The 27,386-nt window shown below is 33.7% G+C and overlaps 1 protein-coding gene across 4 annotated transcripts in view; it reads right to left on the bottom strand.

Annotated features, from left to right (window-relative positions):
- Positions 1-27,386, bottom strand: part of DPP10 (dipeptidyl peptidase like 10) — a 1,316,731-nt gene that overhangs the window by 165,442 nt on the left and 1,123,903 nt on the right. The window contains exons 8-9 of one of the 4 annotated variants that reach the window (XM_045558745.1): positions 18,364-18,394; positions 14,450-14,460 (exon numbers count right to left, since the gene is read on the bottom strand). The exons of the other annotated variants lie outside the window; for them this stretch is intronic. Coding sequence (XP_045414701.1) covers positions 14,450-14,460; positions 18,364-18,394 — 42 coding nt within the window. The remainder of the gene's footprint in view (positions 1-14,449; positions 14,461-18,363; positions 18,395-27,386) is intronic. 4 annotated transcript variants of the gene reach the window in all.

Genomic DNA, 27,386 nt, shown 5'->3' with positions numbered 1-27,386 from the left:
CATCATTATTTAGACTTGCAGTTTGATTATGATTAAGCTTGAATATACTGTTACAAGCTTGTAATCCTTTGTATGTCTTCATTTGTGATTTGTCTATCAATGTCTTTTCTTGTTTATTCTTTGAATGCCTTGTTTATTCTTTGGGAATTAGCCATCTTTTTATTGTCAATCTCTAAAAGCTCTTCTTATATTATTGATTGTAACTTTGTTTTCATGGATGCAATGAACCTTTTACCCTATTTAATGTTAGCCTGTTAATCTGTGTGTGGTTTCTATAGAAATATTTTAAATCTTTACATGATTATTCTAAAAGTTATCTCCCATTTGGTTTCAAAACTAGCAAGCCAACAGTAGTTTCACTAGCTGAACATTATAAACTCTCACATTTTATTCTTCTAGTACTTTAAAAATCTATATTTATTTGATTTAAGGTGTGAAGTTTAAGTCAAGTTTTGTTTTTATTCCCAAAATAACCAAATAGTTGCTGTATGCAATTTGGTCGATAATTTATTATTTTAAAAATTTTAGTATTATCTTTAAAGCCCATATATTAATTTCACTCTATCTCTGTATTATTTTGGACTTATTTATTTACTTGCCTTTTCATGATTAGAATCAGAATGCATCTTCGAAACACATTTAACATGGAAAAGATTAGTACATTTTCATATTTTACTGACATATATATACTTGAAATCTTCACTATTTAATTCATGTCTTAATCTCTTTATAAAATTCTAGTTAAGCTGAGTATAAAATACTGTTAAATAAAAATTTCATTAATTTTTTAATTGCAAACCTTTGAAAATGAGTCATTTTTAAAATTTTTAAAAATTTTTGATTGACAAATAATTGTACATATTTATGGAGAACAAAGTGATATTTTGACACACGTATACAACGTATAATGATCAAATCTGGGTAATTAGCATATCCATCATCTCAAACACTTATCACTCCTTTGTGTTGAGAACATTCAAAATCTTGTCTTCTAGCTTTTTAAAAATATACATTAAATAATTATTACCTATAGCCACCCTAGATGCTATAGAACATTAGAACTTATTCTTCTTATCAATGTATAATTTCATATCAATTAAACAACCTCTTCCTATCCTCCTCTCACCAGCCCATTCCCAGCCTCAATTAACCACAAATTCTACTCTGAACTTCTATGAGCTCATTTTTTTTAGCTCCAACATATGAAAGAGAACATGTGGTATTTATCTTTCTGTGCCGGACTTGTTCCATTTAACATAATGCCCTCTAGGTTCCTCTGTGTTGCCACAAATGACACCATTTCATTCTTTTTATGGCTGAATAGCATTCCATTGCGTATGTATGCCACATTTTCTTTATGTATTCATCTGTTGATGGACACTTAAGTTGATTCTGTATCTTGACTATTGTGAATAGTACTGCAATAAATACAGGGGTGCAGATATCTCTTCGATTTACTGATTTCCTTTTCTAACTAGTGGGGTTGCTGGGTAATATATAGGTTGGTGCAAAAGTAATTGTGGTTTTGGACTGTGAATTTTAAATCATTACAACTAGTCTCAAACACATCTTTATTAATCAAAATAGGAACCATTACAATCAACACATTATTGCTAACAATAAATAAGTTTGTTTTTTCCTGTAGCATAAAAATCCATGCTTCAGGATTCAACAAATTCTTGGAAAGCATTTTCTGCATCCTGCTGGTTGTGGAAGCTTTTTCACTACTAAAAGTTGTTGAGGTGCTTGAAGTAGTAGTTGGTTGGTGAGAGGTCAGGTGAATATGGCAGATGAGGCAAAACTTCATAGCCCAAAGCATTCAACTTTTGAAGCGTTGGTTGTGTGACATGCCCTTTCTGTTGACCAATACCAGCTGAAGGCGTTGCAGTTTTTGGTGCATCTCATCGATTTGCTGAGCATACTTCTCAAATGGAATGGTTTCTCTGGGATTCAGAAAGTTGGAGTGGATCAGACAGACAGCAGACCACCAAATAGTGACCATGATCTTTTTTTGGTGAAAGTTTGGCTTTCGGAAGTGCTTTGGAGCTTCTTCTCAGTCCTGCCACTCAGCTGGTCATCACTGGTTGTCCTATAAAATCCACTTTTCATAGCATGTCACAACCGGATCGAGAAATGGTTCATTGTTGTTGTATACAAGAAGAAAAGATGGCACTTCAAAACAACGATTTTTTTTTTTTTCGGTCAGCTCATGAGACACTCACTTACTGAGGTTTTTCACCTTTCCAATTTCCTTCAAATGATGAATGACCATAGAATGGTCCATGTTCAGTTCTTCAGCAACTTCTCCTGTAGTTGTAAGAGGATCACTTTTGATGATTGCTCTCAATTTGTTTTTGCCAACTTCCGATGGCCAGCCACTGTGCTTCTCATCTTCAAGGCTCTCGTCTCCTTTGAAAAGCTTCTTGAACCACCACTGCACTGTACATTCATTAGCAATTCCTGGGCCAAATGAGTTGGTGATGTTGTGAGTTGTCTCCACTGCTTTAAGACTCATTTTGAACTCGAGTAAGAAAATAGCTCAAATTTGCTTTTTTGTCTAACATCATTTCCATACTCTAAAATACATATAAAATAAAGAGCAAGTAATAAGTCATTAGCAAAAAAACAGAAAGCATTAAAATGATATATAACATAACCACATTTATTTAAGAATACATTGCGATATCAAACAGTAAATTTCAACGATGCTAAAACTGCAATTACTTTTGCACCCACTTAAATAGTAGTCCTATTTTTAGGGTTTTTTTTAAGAAACGTCCATACTGTTTTATTTAATGGCCATACTACTTTACATTCCCATCAGCAGTGTAAGAGCATTCCCCTTTCTCCATACTCTCACCAGTATTTGTCATTTTTTGTCTTTTTGATAATAGCCATTCTAACTGAGGTGACATGCGATCTCACTGTAGTTTTTGTTCTGCATTTCACTGATGATTAGTGACATTGAGCATTTTTCCATACACTTTTTGGCTATTTGTATATCTTCTTTTGAGAAATCTTTATTTAGATCCTTAGCCAATTTTAATTGAATATCATTATTATTATTATTATTGCTGTTGGGTTGTTTGAGTTTCTTACATATTCTGGATATTAATCTCTTGCAAATGAATAGTTTAAAAATATTGTCTCCCATTCTACATGTTGTCTCTTCACTATGTCGATTTCTTCCTTTGCTGTGCAGAAGGTTTTTATTTTGATATAATCTCATTTATCTATTTTTACTTTTGTAGCCTGTGCTTTTGAAATCTTACCTATAAAATCTTTGCCTAGACCAATGCTCTGAAGTGTTTTGTTTATATTTTCTTCTAGTAGTTTTATAGTTTCTGGTCTTACATTTATGAGCTGAATTTTGTATTTGGCAAGAGATAGGGGTCTAGTTTCATTCTTCTGCTTACGGATATCCACTTTTCAGGCATGATATATTGAAGAGTCCATCTTTTTTCCAATGTATGTTCTTGGCACCTTGTTGAAAACCAGCTGCCTGTAAATATGTGGATTTATTTCTGAGTTTTCTGTTCTGTTCCATTGGTCTATGTGTCTGTTTTTTTATACCATTACCATGTTGTTTTGGTTTTCGCTTTGTGATATATTTTAAAGTCAGGTAGTGCAATGCCTACAGCTTTGTTTGCTCTTTTTGCTCAAAATTTCTTTGGCTATTGGAGATCTTTTCTGATTTTATATGAATTTTTGGATAGTTTCTATTTTTGTGAATAATATCATTGGTATTTTGACAGGGATTGCACTGACACTCTAGACTGCTTTTGGTAGTATGGTCATTTTCACAATGTCAGTTCTTGCAATTCTTGAATATGAGATGTCTTTCCCTATTTTTGTGTCCTCTATAATTTCTTTCATCATTGTTTTGTAATTTTCATTGTAAAAGTCTTTTACTTATTTGATTAAATTTATTATACGGTATTTTAATTTTTTTCAGCAATTGCAAATGGAATTGCTTTCTTGATCTCTCTTTCAGCTACTTCACTATTGATATATAGAAACACCACCATTTTTTTTTTGTATCCTGCAACTTTACTGAATTCATTTATCAAGTCTAACACATTATGGTGAAGTTAAGTTTATCTATATGTAAGATCATGCCAGCTTCAAAGAGGGACAATTTGACTTCTTCTTTTCCAATTTGTTTAATTGATCCAGCTAAGATTTCCAGTACTATGTTGAATAACAGCGGTTAAAGTGTACATTCTTGTTTTTTTACAGTTGTTAGAGTAAAAGCTTTCAGCTTTTCCCCATTCGATATATTGTAATGTATGGCCTTTACTTTGTTGAGGTTTGTTTCTTCTATGTCTTGTTTTTTTATCATGAAGGGATGTTAAATTTTATCAACTGCTTTTTCTAAATTTATAACATGTTATGACCTTTATCCTTTATTCTATTGATGTGATGTATCACATTTATGAATTTTTGTATGTCGAAACATCCTTATATCCCTGGGATAAATCTCACTTGATCATGGTGTATAATCTTTTTGATGTGCTGTTGGATTCGATTTATTAGTATTGTGTTGAGAATTTTTGCATCTATGTTCATCAGGGATATTGGCCTGTAGTTTTCTTTTTTTGTTGTGTCCTTCTCTGGTTTTGGCATCAGGCTAGGGCTGGCTTCATAAAATGAATTAGGAAGAATTTCATCTTCTTCAATTTTTTTGAAATAGTCTGGAAAGAATTGGTGTTATTTTTTCTTCAAAAGTTTGTTAGAATTCAACAGTGGAGCCATCCAGTCCTGGGCTTTTCTTTCTTGAAGTCTTTCTATTACTGATTCAATCTCATTATTCATTATCAGTCTATAGGTTTTCTGTTTTTTCCTGGTTCAACGTTGATAGGTTATAGGTGTCCAGCATACAGTTAAGTCTTTTTTCTTTTTAATCCATTTAGCCAGTCTATACCTTTTTATTGGAGAATTTAAACCATTTACATTCAAGTCTGTTATTAATGGGCAATATGTCCTCTACGTTTTCCAATTTGTTGACATATAATTGTTAATAATAATCTCAATGATGCTTTGTATTTCTCTAATATCAATTATAATGTCTCCTTTTTTTAATTTTATTTATTTATTTTTTTTGAGACAGTCTCACTCTGTTGCCTGGGTTAGCATGCCGTGCCATCAGCCTACCTCACAGCAACCTCAAACTCCTGGGCTCAAGCCATCCTTTTGCCTCAGCCTCCCGAGTAGCTGGGACTACACGCACATTCCACCATGCCTGGCTAATTTTTTCTATATATATTTTTAGTTGTCCAGTTAATTTCTGTCTATTTTTTTTTTTTTTTTTTTAGTAGAAACAGGGTCTCACTCTTGCTCAGGCTGGTCTCAAACTCCTGAGCTCAAATGATCCACCCACCTTGGCCTCCCAGAGTGCTAGGATTACAGGCATTAGCCACCATGCCCAGCCCAATGTCTCCTTTTTTGTTCCTGATTTTATTTATTTGGGTTTTCTCTCTTTTTTAATTGGTTGGTGTATCTAGTGTTTTGTCAACTTTGTTTATATTTTTCAAAACCAACTTTTTATTTTCTTGATCTTTTGTATTTTTTTGTCTTTTTTTTTTTTTTGTCTGTGTTATTTAGGTCTGCTCTCATCTTTATCATTTCTTTATTTCTACTAATTTTGGATTTGGTTGTTTTTTGTTTTTCTGGTTCCTTAGGTTGTTTATGTTTAAATTTTTGGCCTTTTTGATGTAGGTGTTTATTGCTATAAACTTCCCTCTTAGTACTGGCTTTTGCTGTATCACATAGGTTTTGGCATATTTTGTTTTTATTTTTACTTTTTTCAACTTTCATTTCCTTCATAATTTCTCCATAAACCAATTGTTCATTCAGAAGCATATTGTTTATTTTTAATATTTGTACAGTTTTCAGAGTTCCTCTTATTATCTATTTCTAGTTTTATTACATTTTAGATTGAAAAGATAATTGATATAATTTTGATTTTTAAAAACTGTTGAGATTTGTTTTATGGCCTAATATGTTGTTTGTACTGGAGAATGATCCTCATGTTGATAAGAAGAATGTACATTCTGCAAGTGTTAGATAAAATGTTCTGTAAATGGCTGTTAGTTCAATTTGGTCTAGAGTGCAGTTTAAGTTTGAGGTTTCTTTGTTGATTTTCTGTCTATATTCTCTCTCCAATGCTAAAAGTGGTATGTTAAAGTCCTCAACTGTTAATATTAATTTATTGTAGTCTATCTCTCTTTATCTCTAATAATATTTGCTGTATATATCTAGGTTCTCTGGCATTGGGTTCATATATTCTTAAAATTGTTATATCCTCTTACTGTATTGATCCTTTTAACATTGTATAATGACCTTTTTTGGTCTCTTTGTATAATATTTGATTTTAACTCTAACTGTAGCCATTCCTGCTCACTTTTGGTTTCCATTTCCATGGAATGTCTTTTTCTATCTCTTCACTTTCAGTCTATGTGTGTTTTTACAGGAGAAGTGAATCTCTTCTTGGCAGCATACAGTTAAGTCTTTTTTTTTTAATCCATTCAGCCAGTCTATACCTTTTTATTGGGGAATTTAAACCATTTATATTCAAGTCTGGTATTAATGGGCAAGGGCTTACTCCCATCATTTGCTTCATTGTTTCTAATTATTTTTCAAATTCTTTTTTCCTTTCTTCTTCTTATTGTTTATGTTTTCAGTTTGGTGGTTTTCTACAGTGATAAAGTTTAATTTTTTTCTTTCTCATTTGTGTATTGGCTCTACCAGTGAGTTTCATACTTTCACATGTTTTTATAATGTGGAGATTTTTCTTTCATTTCCAGATGTAGGTCTCCCTTACAAATTCCTGTAGTGACAATCTAGTAATGGTAAATTCTCTGTTTTTGCTTCTCTAGGAAAGACATTATATCTCCTTCATTTTTTAAAAAAATAGCTTTGCTTTGCAGGTATATTATTCTTGGGTGATAGGATTTTTTTTTTTTCTTTCTGCAATATATATTATCTTGGCTCATAAGGTTTCTGAAATTTGCTATTTTTCTAATGGGGATTCCCTTATATATGACAATGTGTTTCTCTTGATGTTTTCAGAATTTTCTCTTTGTCTTTGACTTTTGACAGCCTGACTATAATGTCCCTCAGAGACAATCTTTATGGATTTAATCTGTTTGGGAATGTTTGAGCTGCTTGTATCTGGGTACCCACATCTCTCCCAAGACTTTGGAATTTTTCAGCTATCGTTTCATTAAATAGGTTTATGTCTTTTCCCATCTCTTCTCAATCTCAAACTCCCATAATGCACATATTTCTTTTCTTAATGATGTTCTATATAACCCCTATGCATACTCCATTCATTTGTCTTTTTCTTGCTCTTTCTTATTTATTTATTTATTTATTTAGCCTCACTGGTTTATCTCAAAAGACCTGTCTCCAAGTTCAGAAATTCTTTCTTCTACTTGATTTAGTCTATTGGTAAAGATCTCAGTTGTATTTTCATTTTATTCATTGAATTCCTTAGTTCCAAGAATTCTATTTGGTTCTTTTTTATGATGTTTGTGAATTTCTCATTCAGATGAGGAATTGTTTTCCTAATTTTGTTGAATTGCCTGTGTTTTCTTATAATTCACTGAGTTTCCTAAAGATCATTATTTTGAATTTCTTTACAGGCATTCCACAGATTTCATTTTTTCTAGCATCTATGACTGGAGAATTATTGTGTTCCTTTGGATGTGTTATGTTTCCTTGCTTGTTCATGATTCTTGTGTCCCTATGTTGATACCTGCATATCTGGTGAAACAGTCTCTTCTTTCATTTTGTCGAGTATCTTTTGAAGGGAAAGATTTTTTCCTTTAGATGTGTCCTATAGTGTTGGTTGGGTAGAACACTTTGGCTTTGGTTTCTGGGTGAGCACAGTAGTATAGTCTCTATATAATTTATTTGGCTATATTCAATGTCAGATTTGTTTGCAAGTGCTTCAGTGGCCAGGCTAGCAGTTATTTGTAGAGGCTGTGTCATGACTTTGATGGGGGGCAGGAACGCCAAGCAGACTGCTCTTCAGACCCTGGGGGGATGCACAGGTACACAGAGGCTCTGATGTTGGATGGGGTGTTGTTGGTGTTGTTACCAGTGGCAGCAGCATGCTCTAAAGAGGCAACTCTCAGGCTCTGGAGAATGAACATATGGGATCTCTCTGTCCTGTGGGAAGCCTCCCTGCTGTGCTGAACTATATGTATCCCAGGCTATAGGGCCCATTGTGGAGTTGGGTGCCGTGGTCATAGCTTCACTGCTGGGTTCTGCTGGTGCCTCAATGCTACATCCCTCTGGCTGGATGTGGGGGATATCACAGGGCCTCAGGGATGTGGAGATGCAGAAGCTATTGGTCCCCAGGGTCGGATGTATTCTGGTGCTGGCTCTTCTCTTAAAATGGTGTTGTGCTGCAGCACCCTGAGTCCCAAGGAGTGGAGAGGATCCAGCGTGAATTTACTTTCTGGAGCAATGTATCCTCATGGACCCCAGACAGTTCCCTCTACTGGGCAGAGGGCCTGAGAGGGCTGAGATGCTCTCCTATGGGTAGAATTGCAGGCATCTGTGATTATAATGTGAACTGCTATGAAACTTGCCTGTTCTCAGCAATGGGGAGTCCCTCTTGGCTCCAAGCAGAAGCTGGATGGGTGCTTCACTTCCCTCTCTAGGCTGCCATCTCGAGATTTCACACCTCAAAGGATCTTCACCACTTCCTTGCTCAATTTTGGTGTCCTTCCTTAGATATTCTATGTGACGTGCAGTTATCTATTTGTTATCATGGTCCTTCTCTGTGGAGGGGGTAAGTGCTGGGGGCTACTCTAGTCAGCCATCAAGATGATGTTTTTCTGAGTCATTCTTTAAAAACACACATTTTTATTGATCACAAATATCATTTACTTGTTTATGTTTTTAGTTAATATATTCCATCATCATATTAATCTAAGTCTGCAGTATACTATAATAACGAAGTTTAGGTGTTGGGTGTTGCTATGGCTTGGATATTTCCCCCCAAAGCTCATGTTGAAATTTGACCCCAATGTTGGAGGTGGGGCCTGGTGAGAAGTATTTGTGTCATGGGGGTGAATCCCTCATGAATGGTTTGGTACCATTCTCTTGGTAATAAGCAAGTTCTCATTCTATTAGTTCCCTTGAAATGTGATTGTTTAAAAGAGCCTGACACCTCCCTCTTCTCCCTTTCTCTCTCCCTCTCTCTCTCTCTCTCTCTCTCTCGCTCGCTCTTGCCACCTCTCTTGCCATGTGATCTGCACTTGTTGGCTCCCCATGAGTAGATGCTTCCTGAGGTCCTCATCAGAAGCAGATGTTAGTGCTATGCACCTTGTACAGCCCGTAGAACTGTGAGCCAAATTAACCTCTTTTTTTAAAAAATTACCCAGGCTTAGGTATTCCTTTATAGCAACACAAATGGACTAAAACAGGGGTTAAAATATATCTGTACATTGTGTGTCTGACTCAACACTTACTATGCAAACTTGGACAAGTGACTTAACTTTGTTTGCCTCAATTGCTAGGCCATGATATCATCTTCAAAGAAAATCAATGTTTTCCTTTTAAAAGATGGGAAGTTGTTGGAGGAGTTAATAAAGAACTCTTGGCAGGAAAATAGGTTGCAGGTTAAAAATATTTGACAATAACTAACCTTGGGATAAAAATATAGGCACACATCTATAAAGATTAATGTGTTCTTTATGTGCTGCTTATGAAAAATGACCTGAATACTAAGGTGATGATAAAGATTTGTTGTTCAACAAGGAATGGAACTCTAGAGACAGAGCTCTACAGAGCAATTACTCTAATGGTGACATTAATATCTGAAGAAAGTTGTTTTCTCCCATAGCAAAGGTACCACTCTACTGATTTTCAACATAAAAATCCCTCTGACCTCTATTTGTAAGGCCCCCAATGGCATGAAACTCAAATATGTAAGGAAATTGACTTTCAATCTCAATTGTTTCATGTATATTCAACTGGACTGGCACATGGCCCACACTAACCTCGTTATTACTAGAAGCAGAATGTTCTTGAAGGGACCAAATCTTCAGCCCCGAAGCCCAACTAAATCAACCGAGCCTTGAAAATGCCATACATGTTATCCAGAAACCATCAGTCAGAGCAGGCACCAGAACCTGAAGTTCAAGAATAGACTTTCATCCCTCTTAGAAAAGCTACATGTCACAAATATGTAACTACTAGCAGTGGGGAGAGAGTACATATGATTTATAGCAAAAATCAGACAATCAAGGGAAAATTGTAAAAAAAAAAAATGTGGATCTCTTTTATTTACTTCTGTGCCCACTTCTGCTTCATTCCAGAAATCTTGTTACACCCTGCCTGATTAGTGTTTTATGACTCCAAGTTTTCCTTCTTCTCCTTTGTCAAAGTGTACTTTGATGTTCTCCAAATTTTCTGAATCATAAAAGTCATTAGAAGCACTTTATAACTATGTGAATTCCTGGAGTCACATAAGAAAGACCCTGAAATCTGCATTTTACTGGGCACCTCAGGCCATCCTTATTGTCAAAGATTTGGGAAATGCTCTTCTGCTCCATCAAAATTCCCATTGTTAAGAGCTAAAGTGATTGAACAGAAAAATTGGGGGCTGGAGAAGTCTGATACATGAGAAAAGAGCTTCAGAGTCAATGTTCTTCCACAATGTGAAATTAATCTTCCCTTTAAGACTACAGTAAGGCAGTTATTCTCAGCAGATGTAGTTTCTAAAATCTCTTTCCATTGCTGTATCGTGATCAAAAGCCAGAAATACGAGTGAAATACACAGGTATGAAATATCATTCCTGGTCCATACAAAAAGATAGAATATCTAAGCTCATGGTAATAAATACTTGGCAACAGGTATTACACACTGAGCAGTACGGGAAAGAGTATGGGAAATTAAGGAAAGTATCAGAAGATATTTATAATGAGTAGATGATCCATGATTAGATAGAAGAAATGCTCTTTTCTCAGTGATGTGGCTAAGACATTTGACATGCTATGGGCATTTAGTCTCAGCAGCCTGTTACATTTAATATCAAATTAACCCCATTGTAGGCAAGTGAAGCTCAAGGTTCCATATCTGGAAAATAAGGATGATAATGAAACTTACCTCATAGGCTTGTTGTGTGGATTGAATGACACAATATATTTGAATTTCTTAGTATATCTTAAGTGTCCTATAAATATTAGATAGTATTATTATTGTTATTAGAAATGTCATGCTTGAAATAATTATATGATTAATTATTTACAGTTTTTATTACATAACATCAATTTAGTTATTTTAAACTACATTGCTTTTTAATTCTATAATTCTGTCATAGTCAATTTTCCAGGTATTTTTAGACATGTCTTAACTCCCTAAACTCTGAATTTGCAATTGTATTCAAGATTATGGTGTTTGGAATGAAATAAACAGAACAGATTCCTTACAATATTCTATATTATTAATGTTGGAGCTGTTTTGGAGTGAGAGTGGGAGAAAAAAATTTCTCAGATACTCATTGTGAACTATGTAAGTAAATGCTAGCTCCACCTTTATATAGGGTTGACATGAGAAACTGCCATATGTAACCAAAATATCACTTCTTTTAATATAAACCATGATAACAATCAACAAAGGAAGGAAATGAAAGCATTAGGGGCAAGATAAAATGAGGCATGCTATACTTAGTCCCTTTTTACTTCACATCATTTTATTAGGATATTTCTAGGAAAATAATGATTACATTAATTCCTAAGGAGCTCATTTTTTTTCTTGCCCTTATCTTTCATTTTTAGCATTTATAGTTATTTATACAGAAATGACTTTCGCGAAGGAGCTACTATGACTCTTGATGTACAAACAGTAAGACCTGATTAGGCTATAGGGAAAAGATAGAGTACTTTATACAACTGTATCTGCTAATAAAAGATAGTACCAAAACGCCAAATTAATCAACCATCCAACCAATGAACAAAACAAAGACTTGTTATTTCAAGAGCACGTCAAAGGCACATCAATACTTATTAAGGAATAATTAAAATATTTTCAAGTATGGGGCATTATTTATCAATGAGTACTATTTGTTCCAAGTTTCCACTCATTATGCTCAAGAAAATGCATATAATCCTAATGCTGAAAACTGTACTTAGCATTCAATATTGAGTTTTTTAAGGTAGGCAGTCTCAGCTACCAGTTCTTCTGCCCTATAAGTGGTTTTGAGCACATTATGAATACCCAGAGTATTCACATATCACAATGTACTGTTTTACATATCAGTTGTCACACTCTACCATTTGTATAAATACCTATGGGGCACAAGTGGTGAGATTCAGTCATTCAGCATTCTCTAGAAATATGGAATAAAGTGTCTGGCAAAGCTGCTGGGTATCTAAGAGAAAGAGAATGATTTTAAATATTGGTGTTTTGTAAGCATCAATGTAGAAGATTTAAAGTCCATAGGGCTTTCTAAATTTCTAGATCTGCATCTTGGTCTAAACCAGTGTTGTCCAACAGAAATAAAATGGAAATGGAAGCCACAAATCTAATTTTAAATTTTCTAGTAGCAATGTTAAAAAAATTGACTACTACAAATAAATAAAATGTATTTTAAATAACATATTTTATTTAATCCAACATATCTAAAACATTATTCTTTCAACATGTGGCACTAGCCATACTCCAAATTCTCGATTGTTACTAGTAGCTAAGAGCTGCCAAATTAGCTAGCACAGAACCAGACCTTGAATGAGAAATTGGAGTGAATTTAATTTTTAGTTAAGTTCCAGTTCAAACTATTATATTTACTTATGTTTTAGACTGAACTGCAAATCAATTTAGTAGGTCAATGCAAACCAACATTTGGATATATTTATCTTTTCCAAATAAATAAATTTTAAAAATTGCATTATCTTATAAAACTATGTTACATTTGGTTTAAGACCAAAAACCAAATATTAATATATGTATTTTTCTTACTCAAATAACCAATAAGGACCTATATAAAATTGAAAAATAAAGACTGGATTAAGAGAACACTTAAAATTCAAATATTTTGAAAATTATAATTTCACAAACAATGAAAAACTAGAATCAAAATTAATTAGATCAGTCATGAACAGTTATACTCCCAGTGTTCTTTGGATATATCTTGACTATCAGTAATTTAAAATAATCAAATTAGATTTGTATAGTATTAAAAATCAGGAATATTCTTTATTTTTCAAATACAACTTACACAAATTTTTCCCAATTATTTCTCTAAAATATGGAAACTCATTTGAATCTGGTTTTGGCTGTTTATACATATATTGTATTACATTAGAATTAGCAAGAATTTTCAAGTCAAAGAGAGATGAGTTCTGATATCACTTCTATTTGGTCTATCAGTGGGATCAGAAGCAATGTTAGCACAAAAGTGTAAAATATCATCCCCCTCATTATTGAAAGGTTCACATAATACAATATGTTTTAAGTGACAAGTAAGTTGTAATTATTTATGAACGATAGCTTAATGCAAACTTTGATTGAATTACTGTAAGTGGTAGGTATATATCTCAGTATAAAAGCAAAGTTAGTTGAAAGAGAAATGAGATTCTAGATACAGTCACATTTCCGGTCTTCCACAACTCAACCTATGAAAACTGAAACTTAAAATATTGTGCTTTTTAGTCTTAGACTGGGCATAAGGTTGAAAAAAAAAATAGCATCATTTCAGGTAATTTGGAATGATGATCACATGTTTTAGTATTATGCAAATATGTCTTTGAGTTCTAGAGAAACATGAACACTAGAGAAGAATGAGGAAATGAATTTCAGAAAGATCAAGTAAATGATAATTGTCAATGATCTCTCTTTATTATTGTCAATGATATCTCTGAATATAACAGTCAGTGTTTTGTTTATGGACACTGCTATGAACTAAATGTTATGCCTCCTCCCCAAATTCATATGTTAAATCTCTAATCACCAATGTAATATTATTTGGAGGTGGGGCCTTTAGAAGGTAATTAGAACATAAAGGTGGAGTCCTAATGATAGTATGAATGCCCTTATAAGAGACACAGAGAGCATGCTTCCTCTCTTTGCTCTCTGCCACCTGAGGATACAATGAGAAGACAGCCATCTGAAAACAAAGGCCCACACCAGACACCAGATCTTCCAGAACCTTGATCTTAGACTCGCCAGCCTGTAGAACTGTGAGAAATAAATGTTTATTGTTTAAACTGTCCATCTATGGTAATTTGTTATAGTGGCCCCAATTGACTATAACAACCATATAGCATCAGTGAATCCTATTTCTCATAACAACTCCTAATATTTTCTTGGAAATAAAATCTGCCTTCACTCTTAGTCAATGTGTTTTGAAGAGACTCATCTCCTCTCTGCTGCCAAGGATACCATGTGATAGGTTTGATCTATCACAACCTTAAATGTTAAGATCATGATGGCTTGTTTAATGTCTGTGTAATTATTGAGAGCCAATGAGTGTGTTATAATATTTGATAACAAATCTGGAACAGAAGAAAACATGCTTTATGACTGCATGTAAGTCTGGAAAAAGGTAGTAGGATGCTACCGGAGTAATCTTGCTACTACAGAGAATAGGTGTTTTCAATGTGACCAAAATGGTTGAAAAAGAAACCAAGAAAAAGATATAAAGATTCTGAGTTCAGATAATACTGTTTTATCATTTTATCAAGCCACATTTGAAGCTAGAACTACCTGGGGACTTTTTGTTTACATAATCCATTAAATTCTGTTTTCCTTAAGACACGTTGGAAGAGTATTTTAGTCATGTGCAAGCAAAGATGTTTTAATTAATATAGAGGGACTAAGAATTGACTTTAATTTTTTCCCATTTGGATTCTTGTCCTATTAACTACAGTATATAAACAATTTGAATGTCTGTTTCATGCTCTGCAATAGAATTTTGTTATATCTCTGAACACCAAGCTAGTGATCTTAAACAGTTTAAAATAATTTTTAAAAATGCCTGCATTTATTTTCTGTAGATTGCCTCTCAACTAATAGCAAAAACAAAATGTATATCTTCTGTTAACAGGATTCTTACCAGGCATAGCTTACATTTGTTACAATGCCATACTCAGTAATAGTAATAACAACATGTTTCTCCACTCTAAGAAACTATCATGTAACTAAGCTTCTCAGCAGTTAGTTTGTTTTTTCCAATATCAAAAATGTTAAATTGTAGAATTTAACATTATAAATTGTGGAATCAGGTAATCACAATTCTTTTTGTTTTTTGTTTGTTTTTTTAATTTTTTTTTATTTCAGCATATTATGGAAGAACAAAAGTTTAGGTTACATATATTGCCCTTGCCCCCAACCCATTCTACTAAGTGAAGTATCCCAAGAATGGAAAAATAAGCACCACATGTACTCACCACCAAATTGGTTTCACTGATCATCACCTAAGAGCACATTTAGGAATAACATTGATCAGGTGTCGGGCAGATGTTGGCGGGGGAGGGGATGGGTGTATACATACATAATGAGTGCGATGCACACCGTCTAGGGGATGGACATGCTTGAAGCTCTGATTTGGGGGGAGGGGGCAAGGGGTAACCACAATTCTAAAAGTAAATGAATAAATCTTTTTGTGTCTGTACATTTCCCTTGAAACTTTCTTATTATTAAAGGCCATTTTGTTCTATGAGTTAAGAGAGAATTCATAAAGGCAAGGTCATTATATTTGAAGACAGAAGTGTAACATGTCCTACCAAGCCCTTCCATTTATTAGATGTGTAATCAAAATAAGTTACTTAATCTCTATAAATCTCAATTTTCCTCTATATGAAATAGAGTTTACAACTTCAAATTAACAAGGACATTTGCAACACACATGAAATGTTGACTATGATAGAACTATTGAAATATTATAGTGAAAAACATATAAAGTGTCGTCATAGTATGTTTAATAATAAAATAATAAATTTAAACAAATTAAATTTCTTTATGTCTTCATTACACTTGTTTGTAAGAGACTTGATGTTTAGAAAGATTAATTATTCTAAATGTCCTCATCTAGAGTATTATAAAATAATTATAATAGAGAAGGGTTGGGACAGCTAAGCATATTGTTCTCAGTTTATATTAGATTATCAGCACTGGGTAGTTCTGTTAATATAGAATCAAAAACAAATAGGTAGACTACTGACTACTCTTTAGGATGTAGAAAGCTGGAATTAATGGCACTCCTACTCTTACAAAACCAAAGATTCAGATGATTTATGAAATCACAACAGTTCTTGAATCTACCAAGAAGCTGTGGTCACGGGAAAAACTAATCCAAAATCTAATTAAAGACCAAGTATGGATGAGAATGAACATATAGAATCCCTGAGAGCTGCTGTCACAAAGGGAATTTGCACACATGTGCAGGTTCTTCTCCAGAAACCTCACTGAGTATTCACATGAAAGATTTGATACGAGGTAAAAGACCAGAGGCTGGAGAAAGGCAATAACAGCCATCTGGAGAAAAACATAAAGCCCCACCCAGATTCTTTTTCCTTGTATCTGCTATAGAACAAAAGCCTTGTGCCATAAGGGAAATAGCAGCAAATACTTTCACCCTCAGGAGAAAGAAGAAAGGGAAAAACTCCTAGGAGAGGAGCTGAAATACATTCTGGGTCCAGATCAATAAAGATTTCGTAATAATGGAACACTAGCAGAATTGTCATTTTGGTACTGTCCCCAAAACACATGACATACTTTCTTCTCTAAGACTGATGATAAAGCAGAAACGTGGAAAATGCCATACTACCTTTTTTTTTTAACATTAAGCTAGAAATTACTGAGTAATACATAACAGTCTATTTCTGGGAGAGTTTTAAGAGTGTGGAAAGAAAGACTTCTGAAACACAGGGAAGACACAAATTTGAGGGTGGAACAGACATCAAGAGAAACTATCTGACAGGCCAGCCCACACTTTAAACACAAGGTAAGTCAGAGTAATTAGAAGCCTGTGATGAACTGGGAGTAACCACAGAAGCAGAAAAACATAAACTCGGTGTCTTAGTCCAGCTTCTGTTGCTATACTAGAATACCACAGACTGGGTGCTTTATATAAAAAAAAAATTTAAAAAAGCAAGCCAATTTCTCAGGTAAATATATCAATATATAAATACATATATAATAAATAGTAATTATTACCTGAGTTTCTACAACCCCACTGAAGATCCCTTGCTTTTAATCAAAATTATAAGACATACAAAGAAGCAAGTGAAAAAACACACTGTCAAGAGCTTAAATAAAAAGCAGAATTAGGCTTACATATGACACAGATGTTGGAATTTTCAGATAGAAAATTTAATATATATGATTACTATTACAAAAGATCTAGTGGAAAAGAAAAAACATATGCATGATCAGATGTAAAATGTCAGCAGAGAGATCGACATTATGAGAAAGAACCAAATAGAAATATTAGAGATAAAAAAATCAATAACAGGAAAAAGAAATTGCCACTGATGGGCTCATTAATAGACTTGATATTACCATAAAAAATCATTAAGCTTCAAGATATGTTGGTAGAAATTACCTAAATTAAAATACAAAGATAATAAACTGTTAGAAAATAAATGTGGATCAACATTAAGTGTTCTAACATATGTCTAACTGAAAGCCAGAAGCAAGAGACAGAGAATGGGACAGAGTAGAGCTTGATACATAAGACAAATAAAGAAACAGAGGGATATTTTTAAAAACCTCTCAATCCATTAAGATGCTACCAAGTATAATTTTCTACATTTAAGGTGTCTTATTCTATGTTGAATGGAGATTTGATTTTGAAAATCAATAAAGATTTGGCTTTTTATTTAGCAATATTGGAAAAAATCTAAGGTGCGCATTTTTTTTCACATTTTGACATCTCTGAAATTGGGAAGACTCTGAAACCAATGGAATCTCATAATTTAGTAGCTCACTGACATACAAAACAATGGTGCATTTTTCAATTGATTGTATCTCAGATGGGATGAAATACAGTAACTATTCTACTCTGACAAACAAGTTGTGATAAAGGGAGGTGTGTCTGTGTCAAAAGGGTTAAAGCTTAAAACACTGAGACTCCTGTGCTATGCAGCCTGTCATCCCATGAGATACTAGGAATTACCCAGTGCCAACTATTAAATAGAAAGGACACAATCAGTATGAGAATGAGATTTTTACTATGTCATCAGAGTATTTAAAGCAAGATTCCAGGGAACTGTAGGTTAAAAATGTAAATTAAATTCTAAGTAAGTGCTTAGGTCAGAACTGCTAATGAATAGAACTGCTTTGAATAGAACTTTCTGTAGTGATGGAAATGTTTAGGTTCTGCTGCCCAATGTGGTAGCCACAACCATAGGCGACTACAGAGTACTTGAAATGTGGCTAGTGGAACTGCAGAATTAAATACATATTTTTATCTAATGTAAATTTAAATATAAATAGCCACATGTGACTAGTGGCCATGTATTAGACAGTGCAGGCTTAGACATTGGGTTTGAGCATTTTTAATATTAGGATAGAAGGAGCAGGCAGTTGGTGGCCCTACTGTATTGCTCTGAAAGTATCAGTGCTACTTTGGCATCCTCGGTCCTATGTCATCAATCTAGTTGGCATAGGAGAGAAACAACAAGAAGGACATTTGGAAATAACACCAATTGGGTATCGGAGAGAGGTGGGGGCTGGGGGGAAGGGATGGGTGTATACCTACGTGATGAGTGCAATGTGCACTGTCTGGGGAATGGACACGCTTGAAGCTCAGACTCAGGGGGATGGGGGACATGGGCAATATATATAACCTGAACTTTCGTATCCCCATAATAAGCTGAAATAAAATAAAATAATAATAATAAAAATTAAAAAATAAAAAAAAGAAGGATATAAGCACAGGAGGCAGTGAACTCAGTAGTTAGAAATCCAACGGTTTCTCCTTTCTCATATGCTACTGACAAGTCCCCAGGTTTTTCTTTAAAAAAGCATTTGCTCACTTGGCAGAGAAATTCCCAATATTTGCCTCAATTTTATTACTGTTTTTCTCAATGTAGCTGTAGGAAGAATAACAAAAGTGGGAGCTATAGATTAAGCATTATAATTAGTTATACTTTCTAAGTATTACAACTAATAGTGAGAATAATACGGTTCAGGACCTTAACCCATATCTATGCTGAGATTATCCAGAGGATAAAAGCTTCCCTGCTGATGAATCAAAAATTTGTAATCAGTAATTGATTGTATTTTATGTCACTGGTGATTATTCTACTTTGTAATTCTCCAGTATACTTTTGTACCTTATGTATTATATACCTTAGTATACAAAGTTTTAGAAGTTAAAAATTTTTCAGTATAAAATAATTAGTGAACTCTGATTATTTTCAAAGAATCTTAACATAATTATACTGTAAGAAGTAGGCAGTCATTTAAATTCAGTAAAACTTAATGACTTACCAAAGTTAACTTAAATGTCTTATTATACTATCATCACTGGTGTAAATATATATACATGTGTGTATTATAAGTAGATACAACAGAACTTCTTCATAAGGTCATACAGATTGTTCTTTCACAAAACAACCCAGCTAAGGGGAGAAGAAGAGGTGGCTAGAAGCAAATCTATATTCTGGCTATATTCTTGCACAAGGCCATATTCTACCAGAGGAAAAAGCACCTTTTTTATCACACAACCTGCTGAGCACTTGTCAAGCAGTGTGCCCATAAGTGCCCAGAAGGAACAACTTTTCATAATTAGTCTCCCTGGAGAGAAGGTACCTCTTCAAAATGCAGTGGTTCTGAGATATATCAATCTGCCTATACACAGGTAGTATGTCCATACACACTCTCATACTAACACACATCTACTCATCAAAACTAATATAGTTTCCTATAAATCCAGAGAAATTAAGGAACCAATTCAAACAGACAATACACACACACACACACACACACACACACACACACACACACACAAATAGAGGGTATGAAGTTAGAAGGTTAAAGTGAAGGAAAAATAGAGCTAAAAAATAAAGACAAGTATATAAATTGGAGAGTGAGTGGCTGGTTTTACAGCCAAATATTTATATACTGCTAGTAAGAATTGCTTCTAGACCATCACATACATCCTTGAACCCAACAATGCTAAACATTAAGAATGGGTACTGAGCACTTTGAAGGTATAGGGGAAGTTAGCCTTGGTCCTCATCCTGGGGAAGGGAAACAGGTTCAGGGGAACCTTGGTTGATATCTAAATCTGTTATCCCCCATAATGCCCCCATCCCCCTGAAAAATGCATTGGGTAACCTTTTCTACAGGGATAAAGGCATGCTATAATTTGCTTAATGTCTTATGTTGCCCTCTCTTGGCCATTGGCCCCACTGCATTTAGAATCAGAAGAGAAGCCAGTGGAAATGGCACAGAGCTTGCACCAACCTGGTACAGCATCAGACTGAATATGCCTTTTTTTGCCTAAAACTAATCACCACCTAGATGAAACAACTTGTTTTTTTTTCTGTGCATTAATAAGCAGCCAATTTATTCTCCTAATATATATTCTTATCATTCATCATTCTTATTATCTTACATCCTAGCCTATAAAATTACTGCTTCTGTACATCACAAGCTTTTAGAAATTGTCTGCATTTGAGAAAATTGGATACTAGTTTAATTCTAATTTTTAAGATAAATAATGAAACCAAATTTTCCTTTAAAATCACTCTGTATATGGAAGTTATAGTGTCTTTCTTGACACAGAGAGAAATCAAGACCAAGGCAAAGAAAGATCATGCAAGGAGAGTATATCTGAATACCAAGAAACAATGAAATGCATATGCATTAGGAAAATAACAACAGTAATGACATTTTATTATCAGTTTTCACCAGATCTTCCTATACATCACTATAGAGTACAGGAATCTAGGAATGCTAAGCAATCTTTTTACATTATAAAGTAATAAATACGAAATAAATACCCTCAGCTTAAGGATTTGAAAAATACAAGAAAGGATAAAGAAAATCTAAAAATTGTACTCTTTGATAATATTTAAATTATTTTTTCTTGAGAAAGTTTTACATATGAGGAAACTGAAGTGGAAAAATTTAATTGGTTTAAATTCAAATCTAGTAAGGATGTATTGTAACCAGGACCTTAGCTAGAATTTCTTGACTCCTAGACATATTTCATGTATCATGCTACGTTCATATATATTGAGGTGTCCCTTAATTGAATAAAGTCTTGAGGAAGGCTGATTATAAGTAACAGAATTGTATTTTAGCTAATTAAACCTAAAATGAGTATATTAAAATGGCATCAGATGTATCAATTTACCTTCGTACCACCAGTGTACAGGGTTCCCTTTTTTCCACATCCTTGCCAACATTTACTTTTTTATTTTTCTGTTAATAGCCACTATAACAGGTATGTGGTGATATATCATTATGGTTTAGATTTGCATTTCCCTGATGATTAGTGAATTTGAGCTCCTTTCCATATACCTGTTGCCATTTATATGTCTTCTTTTGGTACAGCCATTATGGAAAGTCATTATGGAGATTCTTCAAAAAATTAATAATAGAACTATCTTATTATATAATGATCTTAAGTCTGGATATATTTCCAAAAATATAAAATCAGGATCTCAAAGAGATCCATGTTCTTTTCAGCATTATTCACAATAGCCAAGATATGGAAACAACCTAAATGTCTCTCAATGGATGAAGGGATAAAGAAAATTTGGTATGTGTATAAATATATACATATATCACACATACGTATATAATAATTCATTCTTAAAAAAGGAGGATATCATTTCATTTGTAACAGCATGAATGAACCTGAAGGCCATTATACTACGTGAAATAATACAGAAAGACAAATAGTATAAGATCTCATTTATATGTTTAATCCAAAATAGTCAAACTCATAGAAGCAAAATGTGAAGTGATGATTGGCAAGGAGATGAAAGTAGAAGGGAAATGAGAAGTTACTGGTTTTAGTTATGTAAGATATATAAGTTTGGGAGAGCTAACATATAGCACTGTGACTATAGTTAATACTGCATTGTCTATTTGAAGTTTCCTAAGAGGATAGTTCTTAACTGTTCTCACCACAAACAAAAAGAAAAAGAAAAAGAAAAAGATGATGTTAACTATAGGAGGTGATAGATGCTGATTAGCTTGATTATTGTGATTATTTCACAATGTATACCAAATCATTAAGTTGTACATCTTAAATATACACAGTTTTAATTGTCAATTATCCCTTATAAAGCTGGGAGGAAAATAAAAAGGTATTGGGATGTTATAGATTTGCTGGGATAATTAAAAACACCCAGGTTGGGGCTAAGCTTCTAGGAATGTGGGCTGAAATCATACCATGAAACTGGCTGGTGGTGAACAAACCACTGCTGCTGCATGGAGCCTTTATGGAAAATGTCTACCTGCTTCGGCTCCACAAAAGCCACTTCTGTGCTAGGAACTTGACTTGCAATAACTGATGGCAGTGAAAGCCAAATACTTCTTTGACCACTGAGCTCGCAAAAGTTAGAAGCACCACAAAGAGCCTGCTTCCTCCAGCTGATCAATTTTAAACTAAAGTTGAATTGATTTGTGGTCTAGGTTACATGCCTATATCATAACTCTAGCTGATTTCCATGTTGAGAATGTATAAATAAGGCGACTATAGAAAGGCTAATCAAAAGAAGACAAGAGAACAATTTAATTATGTAGAAAACCAAATGAAATATAATATTTCATGTAAAATAATAAAGTTAGGGCCTATAAAAATGAATCATTAGCTGATTGCCTATCTATTTCTCATTGTGATTATTCTTGACTTTCATATGATGACACAGAAAATTCCTGGTCTTTAAGAATTATCCCAGAACTCATGTTGGCTCAATAATTAATCAAGAAATTGGTCTATAAGTGTTGTACAAAACGAATGTTCTTATTTATAATGTACACTGTATTAATTCCAAATATAAAGACCTTCATGATTAAAACAGGGCAAAACAAAAACAATAAAATGCACATATTCATGCACTGCAACTATGAAAACAAAAATCAGAAAAAGATATATAACCAGACAGAGAAAATGAAATGAAAGTATAAGAACAAGGTAAGTCACATCTATGCCTACTTTGTTAAGCATTCTTATCATAAAAGGGTGCTGAATTTTGTCAAATGCTTTTTCTACATATATTGAGAGGATCATGTGGTCTTTGTTTTTACTTCTATTTATGTGGTGAATTACATTTATAGATTTGCACATGTTGAACCACCCCTGTATCTCTGGGATGAAGCCCACTTGGTCGTGATGTATTATTTTTTTGATAAGCAACTGAATTTGGTTTGCTAGAATTTTGTTGAAAATTTTTGCATCTATATTCATAAGGGAGAAAAAATCAAACAACCCCATTAAAAAATGGGCAATGGATATGAACAGAAACTTTTCAAAAGAAGACAGACTAATGGCCAATAAACATATGAGAAAATGCTCAACTTCTCTACCCATCAGGGAAATGTAAATCAAAACCACAATGAGTTATCACCTAACTCCAGTGAAAATGGCTTTTATCAAAAAGTCCCAAAACAATTAATGTTGGTGTGGATGCAGAGAAATAGGAACACTCACACACTGCTGGTGGGACTGCAAACTAGTACAACCTCTGTGGAAAGTAATATGGAGATACCTCACAGAGCTACAAGTAGAAATACCATTTGATCCAGCAATCCCATTACTGGGGTTCTACCCAAAGGAAAAGAATACATTCTATAAAAAAGATATTTGCACTAGAATGTTTATAGCAGCACAAGTCACAATTGCAAAGATGTAGAAACAACCCAAGTGCCCATCAATCCATGAGTGGATTAGTAAAATGTGGTATATTTATACCATGGAGTACTACTCAGCCACAAAAAACAATGATGATCTAGTGTATTATCCTGGATAGAGCTGGAGGTCATTCTCCTAAGTGTAGTATGACAAGAATGGAAAAACAAGCAACACATGTACTCACCCACCATCAAATTGGTATTAATTGATCAATACTTATGTGCACATATATTAATAACATTCACAGACTATCGGGCAGGTGGGTGGGGAGGAGGAGATGGGTATATTCACACCTAATGGGTTTGGTGTGCACCGTATGGGGGATGAACATGCTTGAAGCTTTTACTCAGGCAGGGCAAAGACAATATATGTAACCTAAACATTTGTACCCCTGTAATATTCTGAAATAAAATATTGAAAAAAAAAGAAAATATAAGAGCAAGAATTATAGTGTGATCTGAGGTGAGATGGTAATTTCAATCGGCTGTTGGACTTTAAGTAGACAGAAGAGCTGTTTTCTAAGGCATTTAGATTACATAAACAAGCAATCTCAATCTTTAGGTTCTAAATGCTCTATTTTCAGGAGAGAAATCCCCATTCCCTAAAGACATTTATGTAATAAAATTCTGAACCCAGAAACAATTTTGTAAGTTATTTAGCCTAAACTTGTCATTTGATATCCAAGTATTTGATTTATTAATACATTTTACAGTGACTATAGAAATGGTCATAGAAATGTGAAAAATGAGGCAAGCATCCGTCTCAAAAAAAGTTCACCTTGACTATGCTATAAACACTGAGGAGGAAAAAAAGAAAAAAACATGCAATAACCTGTAATGTATCCGTGAAGATGAGGAACAAACATCTGGAGTTAGTAATGATGGAAGAAACTCTATGATTAAATGATCAAGGAAAAGTGCTGATTCAGAGAAAAACAAGATTAATATAGGCCACAGGAAGCAGAGAAGACCTCATAGAACCATTGCTTCAGGACCACCCTCCAAAGACCTCTAAAATAACTTCTGATTTCCTCTTGGACAATTTTCTCTTTCTGATACAGCTTTCTCTTTGGTCTGATTCTTTTCTTGAAGTTTTGAAGGACTTACCATGAAATCTCAGCGTTTTTTTTTTTTTTTTCCCCTGAGTTGTTCTGTTTTTAACCTTCAGGGACATTTTCAAGGCTCCATCATATATGGCTCTGATTTTGATTTATCTTTCAAAATTATTTGTATGAGACTCAGAGAACATGTTAATAAGATTTTTTTCTCAAATGTCATAGGGTATCTCCAAAATTTTTAAAAATAGCTATAATCTATAAAATGTCTGTTGAACCAAATGTCATCTTCATCTAGGAATCATGATTAAAACTCTCTTTATATTGATATAATTGGTTCTGACAAAACTCCAAGAGGGGGACTCAGTCATAAGCATTTTGCAGATACAGTTACATAATTTGCATATGTTTACATATCTAGCAAGTACAAGTATAGACTTTCTGATTCTAAAGCCCAGTGTTTTCTCCCAAGATCAATACAGTCTCTAATCCTACTCAAAGGCAGGGGAGCCACCAAACAAAAGGATATCACAGATAATATTATAATTGGTACATTTGTTAAATTTACCAGGTATTCTCTAAACAGATTCCTAGCTTCTTGTCTTTGAGATAAATTCTTGAATTTCAGAGTGGCATTCTTGTAGTAAAAAAAAAAAAAAAAAATCTTCTGTGTAAGTCTTTAACTCCCCTTTACATTAACTACTGCTATAAAGATACACCATAGTCTTACCTACTGTCATGCTACTAGCAGGATTGTCTTCATGGGTATGTGACATGGAAACTACACAGAAGGAGCCTGTGCTTGGTTTTTGCCATCTTGAAATTTTTAACTATTAGATCTTTGAATTTGTGTTTTGTAATTTAAGTTGGTTGGGACAGTGAAGCAAGCATGTGAGCAGAGGAGACTGCTCAACATGCATGCCTATTGCTCTTGTTTACAACCCCATTTATAGATTGTAGCTTTGTCTTCTGAGCACAGAATTCTAGTAAACTCTTAATGAGTGGGAGCTCAGCGACACTCAAACTGAGCACAAGAGCATTGTGTCTACAACTGAGTAAGCAAGGGCACTGAGAACCCAAACAGGCCATGTTCTCTGTTTGAACCAGAACTTTTTGGAAAAAGAAAGAAACATAAATGGTCAAGGAACTATATTATATTCTTTTCTTGTGTTATTCCCCTGGGATAGCCAACCCCTTACACTGGAAATGATGCTCCATTATAGGAAAGGGAAAGATAAGGCAATTCTAATTTTTTCCTTTTTAAGTCCTATCTTACTTATTATTAAGCTGAAGGTAGAGAGTGTTGGCAGAATACATGCATATCAAAAATAAAATAAAAACAGCTAAGTTAATTGTGTGCAGCATTTCCACTGTTCTGATAAGAAATATATCTGCATATACAAGCTAAAAATGTGAATTGTTTAACTTCAGTGACTGCATTAGATAAGAAATCATATTTTCATTTAAAATTATCATTGCCCAATATAAGTACAAATGATAAAATTCATGCTAACAATTAAATTTTTAATTTTTCTTTACTTAGAATGACATTAAATAGCAATTAATAATAAAACATCATAGTAAGTTAAGAAAGATCATGAAAGAAAGAAAAAAGATTTTATATTTTAGTACTTTCAATGACACTTTCTGCCATTGGAAAAAGGATTCCCCATTTTCATTCTGTACTAGGTACTTTAGTCATTTAGATGGTCTGGCTATAAATCTGAGAGTTAGATTTTGCTGGCATTATTTATTTTGGTGTACTTTCTCATGTCATATTTTTTCAGACATTTATTTAATTAAGGTCCATTTCAAATCATGTGAATAGAAAATCATCTTTGGTGTCAAAATACTTGTAATAATAAAGAAACCTGACAATTAGGAATGACCATACTCTCTTCTAAAATGGTTTTTCATCAGTCCAGTTATTCCTGTCAACTGATGATGACTTAAAACGCCAAGGTCACTACCTCTAAATTCTTGGGTCTGTAAAAATCAGACAGGTGAAGAGGTAAAAATATAAGATTCAGATCCAGAGGCCAAGAACCAATATTGGCTCTTTGACTCACCAGTCATTTGACCTTTGGAAATATGTTCAAATTTGATGAGTCTCAGTTTCCTGTTCTGCAAAGGAAGAGATTTCAACCAGATAATCCTTGAGTAGTTGCCAGTTACAAATGGAAAATAATACATGAAAAATGTCCAGCCTGTTGACTGTTATACAGCATGACTTCAATAAATTAAAGCTATTATAAATATTCTAGTACAAACTATTTTTAAAATTAACCCCTATGCCATGGATTTATATTCTTAGATGATATAATGATTAATTCATTTGTAGCCTGTTTGTGAGTATAAAGTAGGTAAAACTAGAAATGATGGCACACATAAAATGATAAATTTTTAAAATGACTGATTGCTTTTAGCACTTAGGATATAGTTAATTAATAAAAAGGCAGAACAGAAAAAAAAAATTGGCCTGGGACAGGTAGAACTGA

Source organism: Lemur catta, chromosome 8 (genome assembly GCF_020740605.2).
Source record: "Lemur catta isolate mLemCat1 chromosome 8, mLemCat1.pri, whole genome shotgun sequence".
NCBI lineage: Eukaryota > Metazoa > Chordata > Mammalia > Primates > Lemuridae > Lemur > Lemur catta.
The sequence above is the reverse complement of the archived record's forward strand: the minus strand, read 5'-3'. Positions and strand labels throughout refer to the sequence as shown.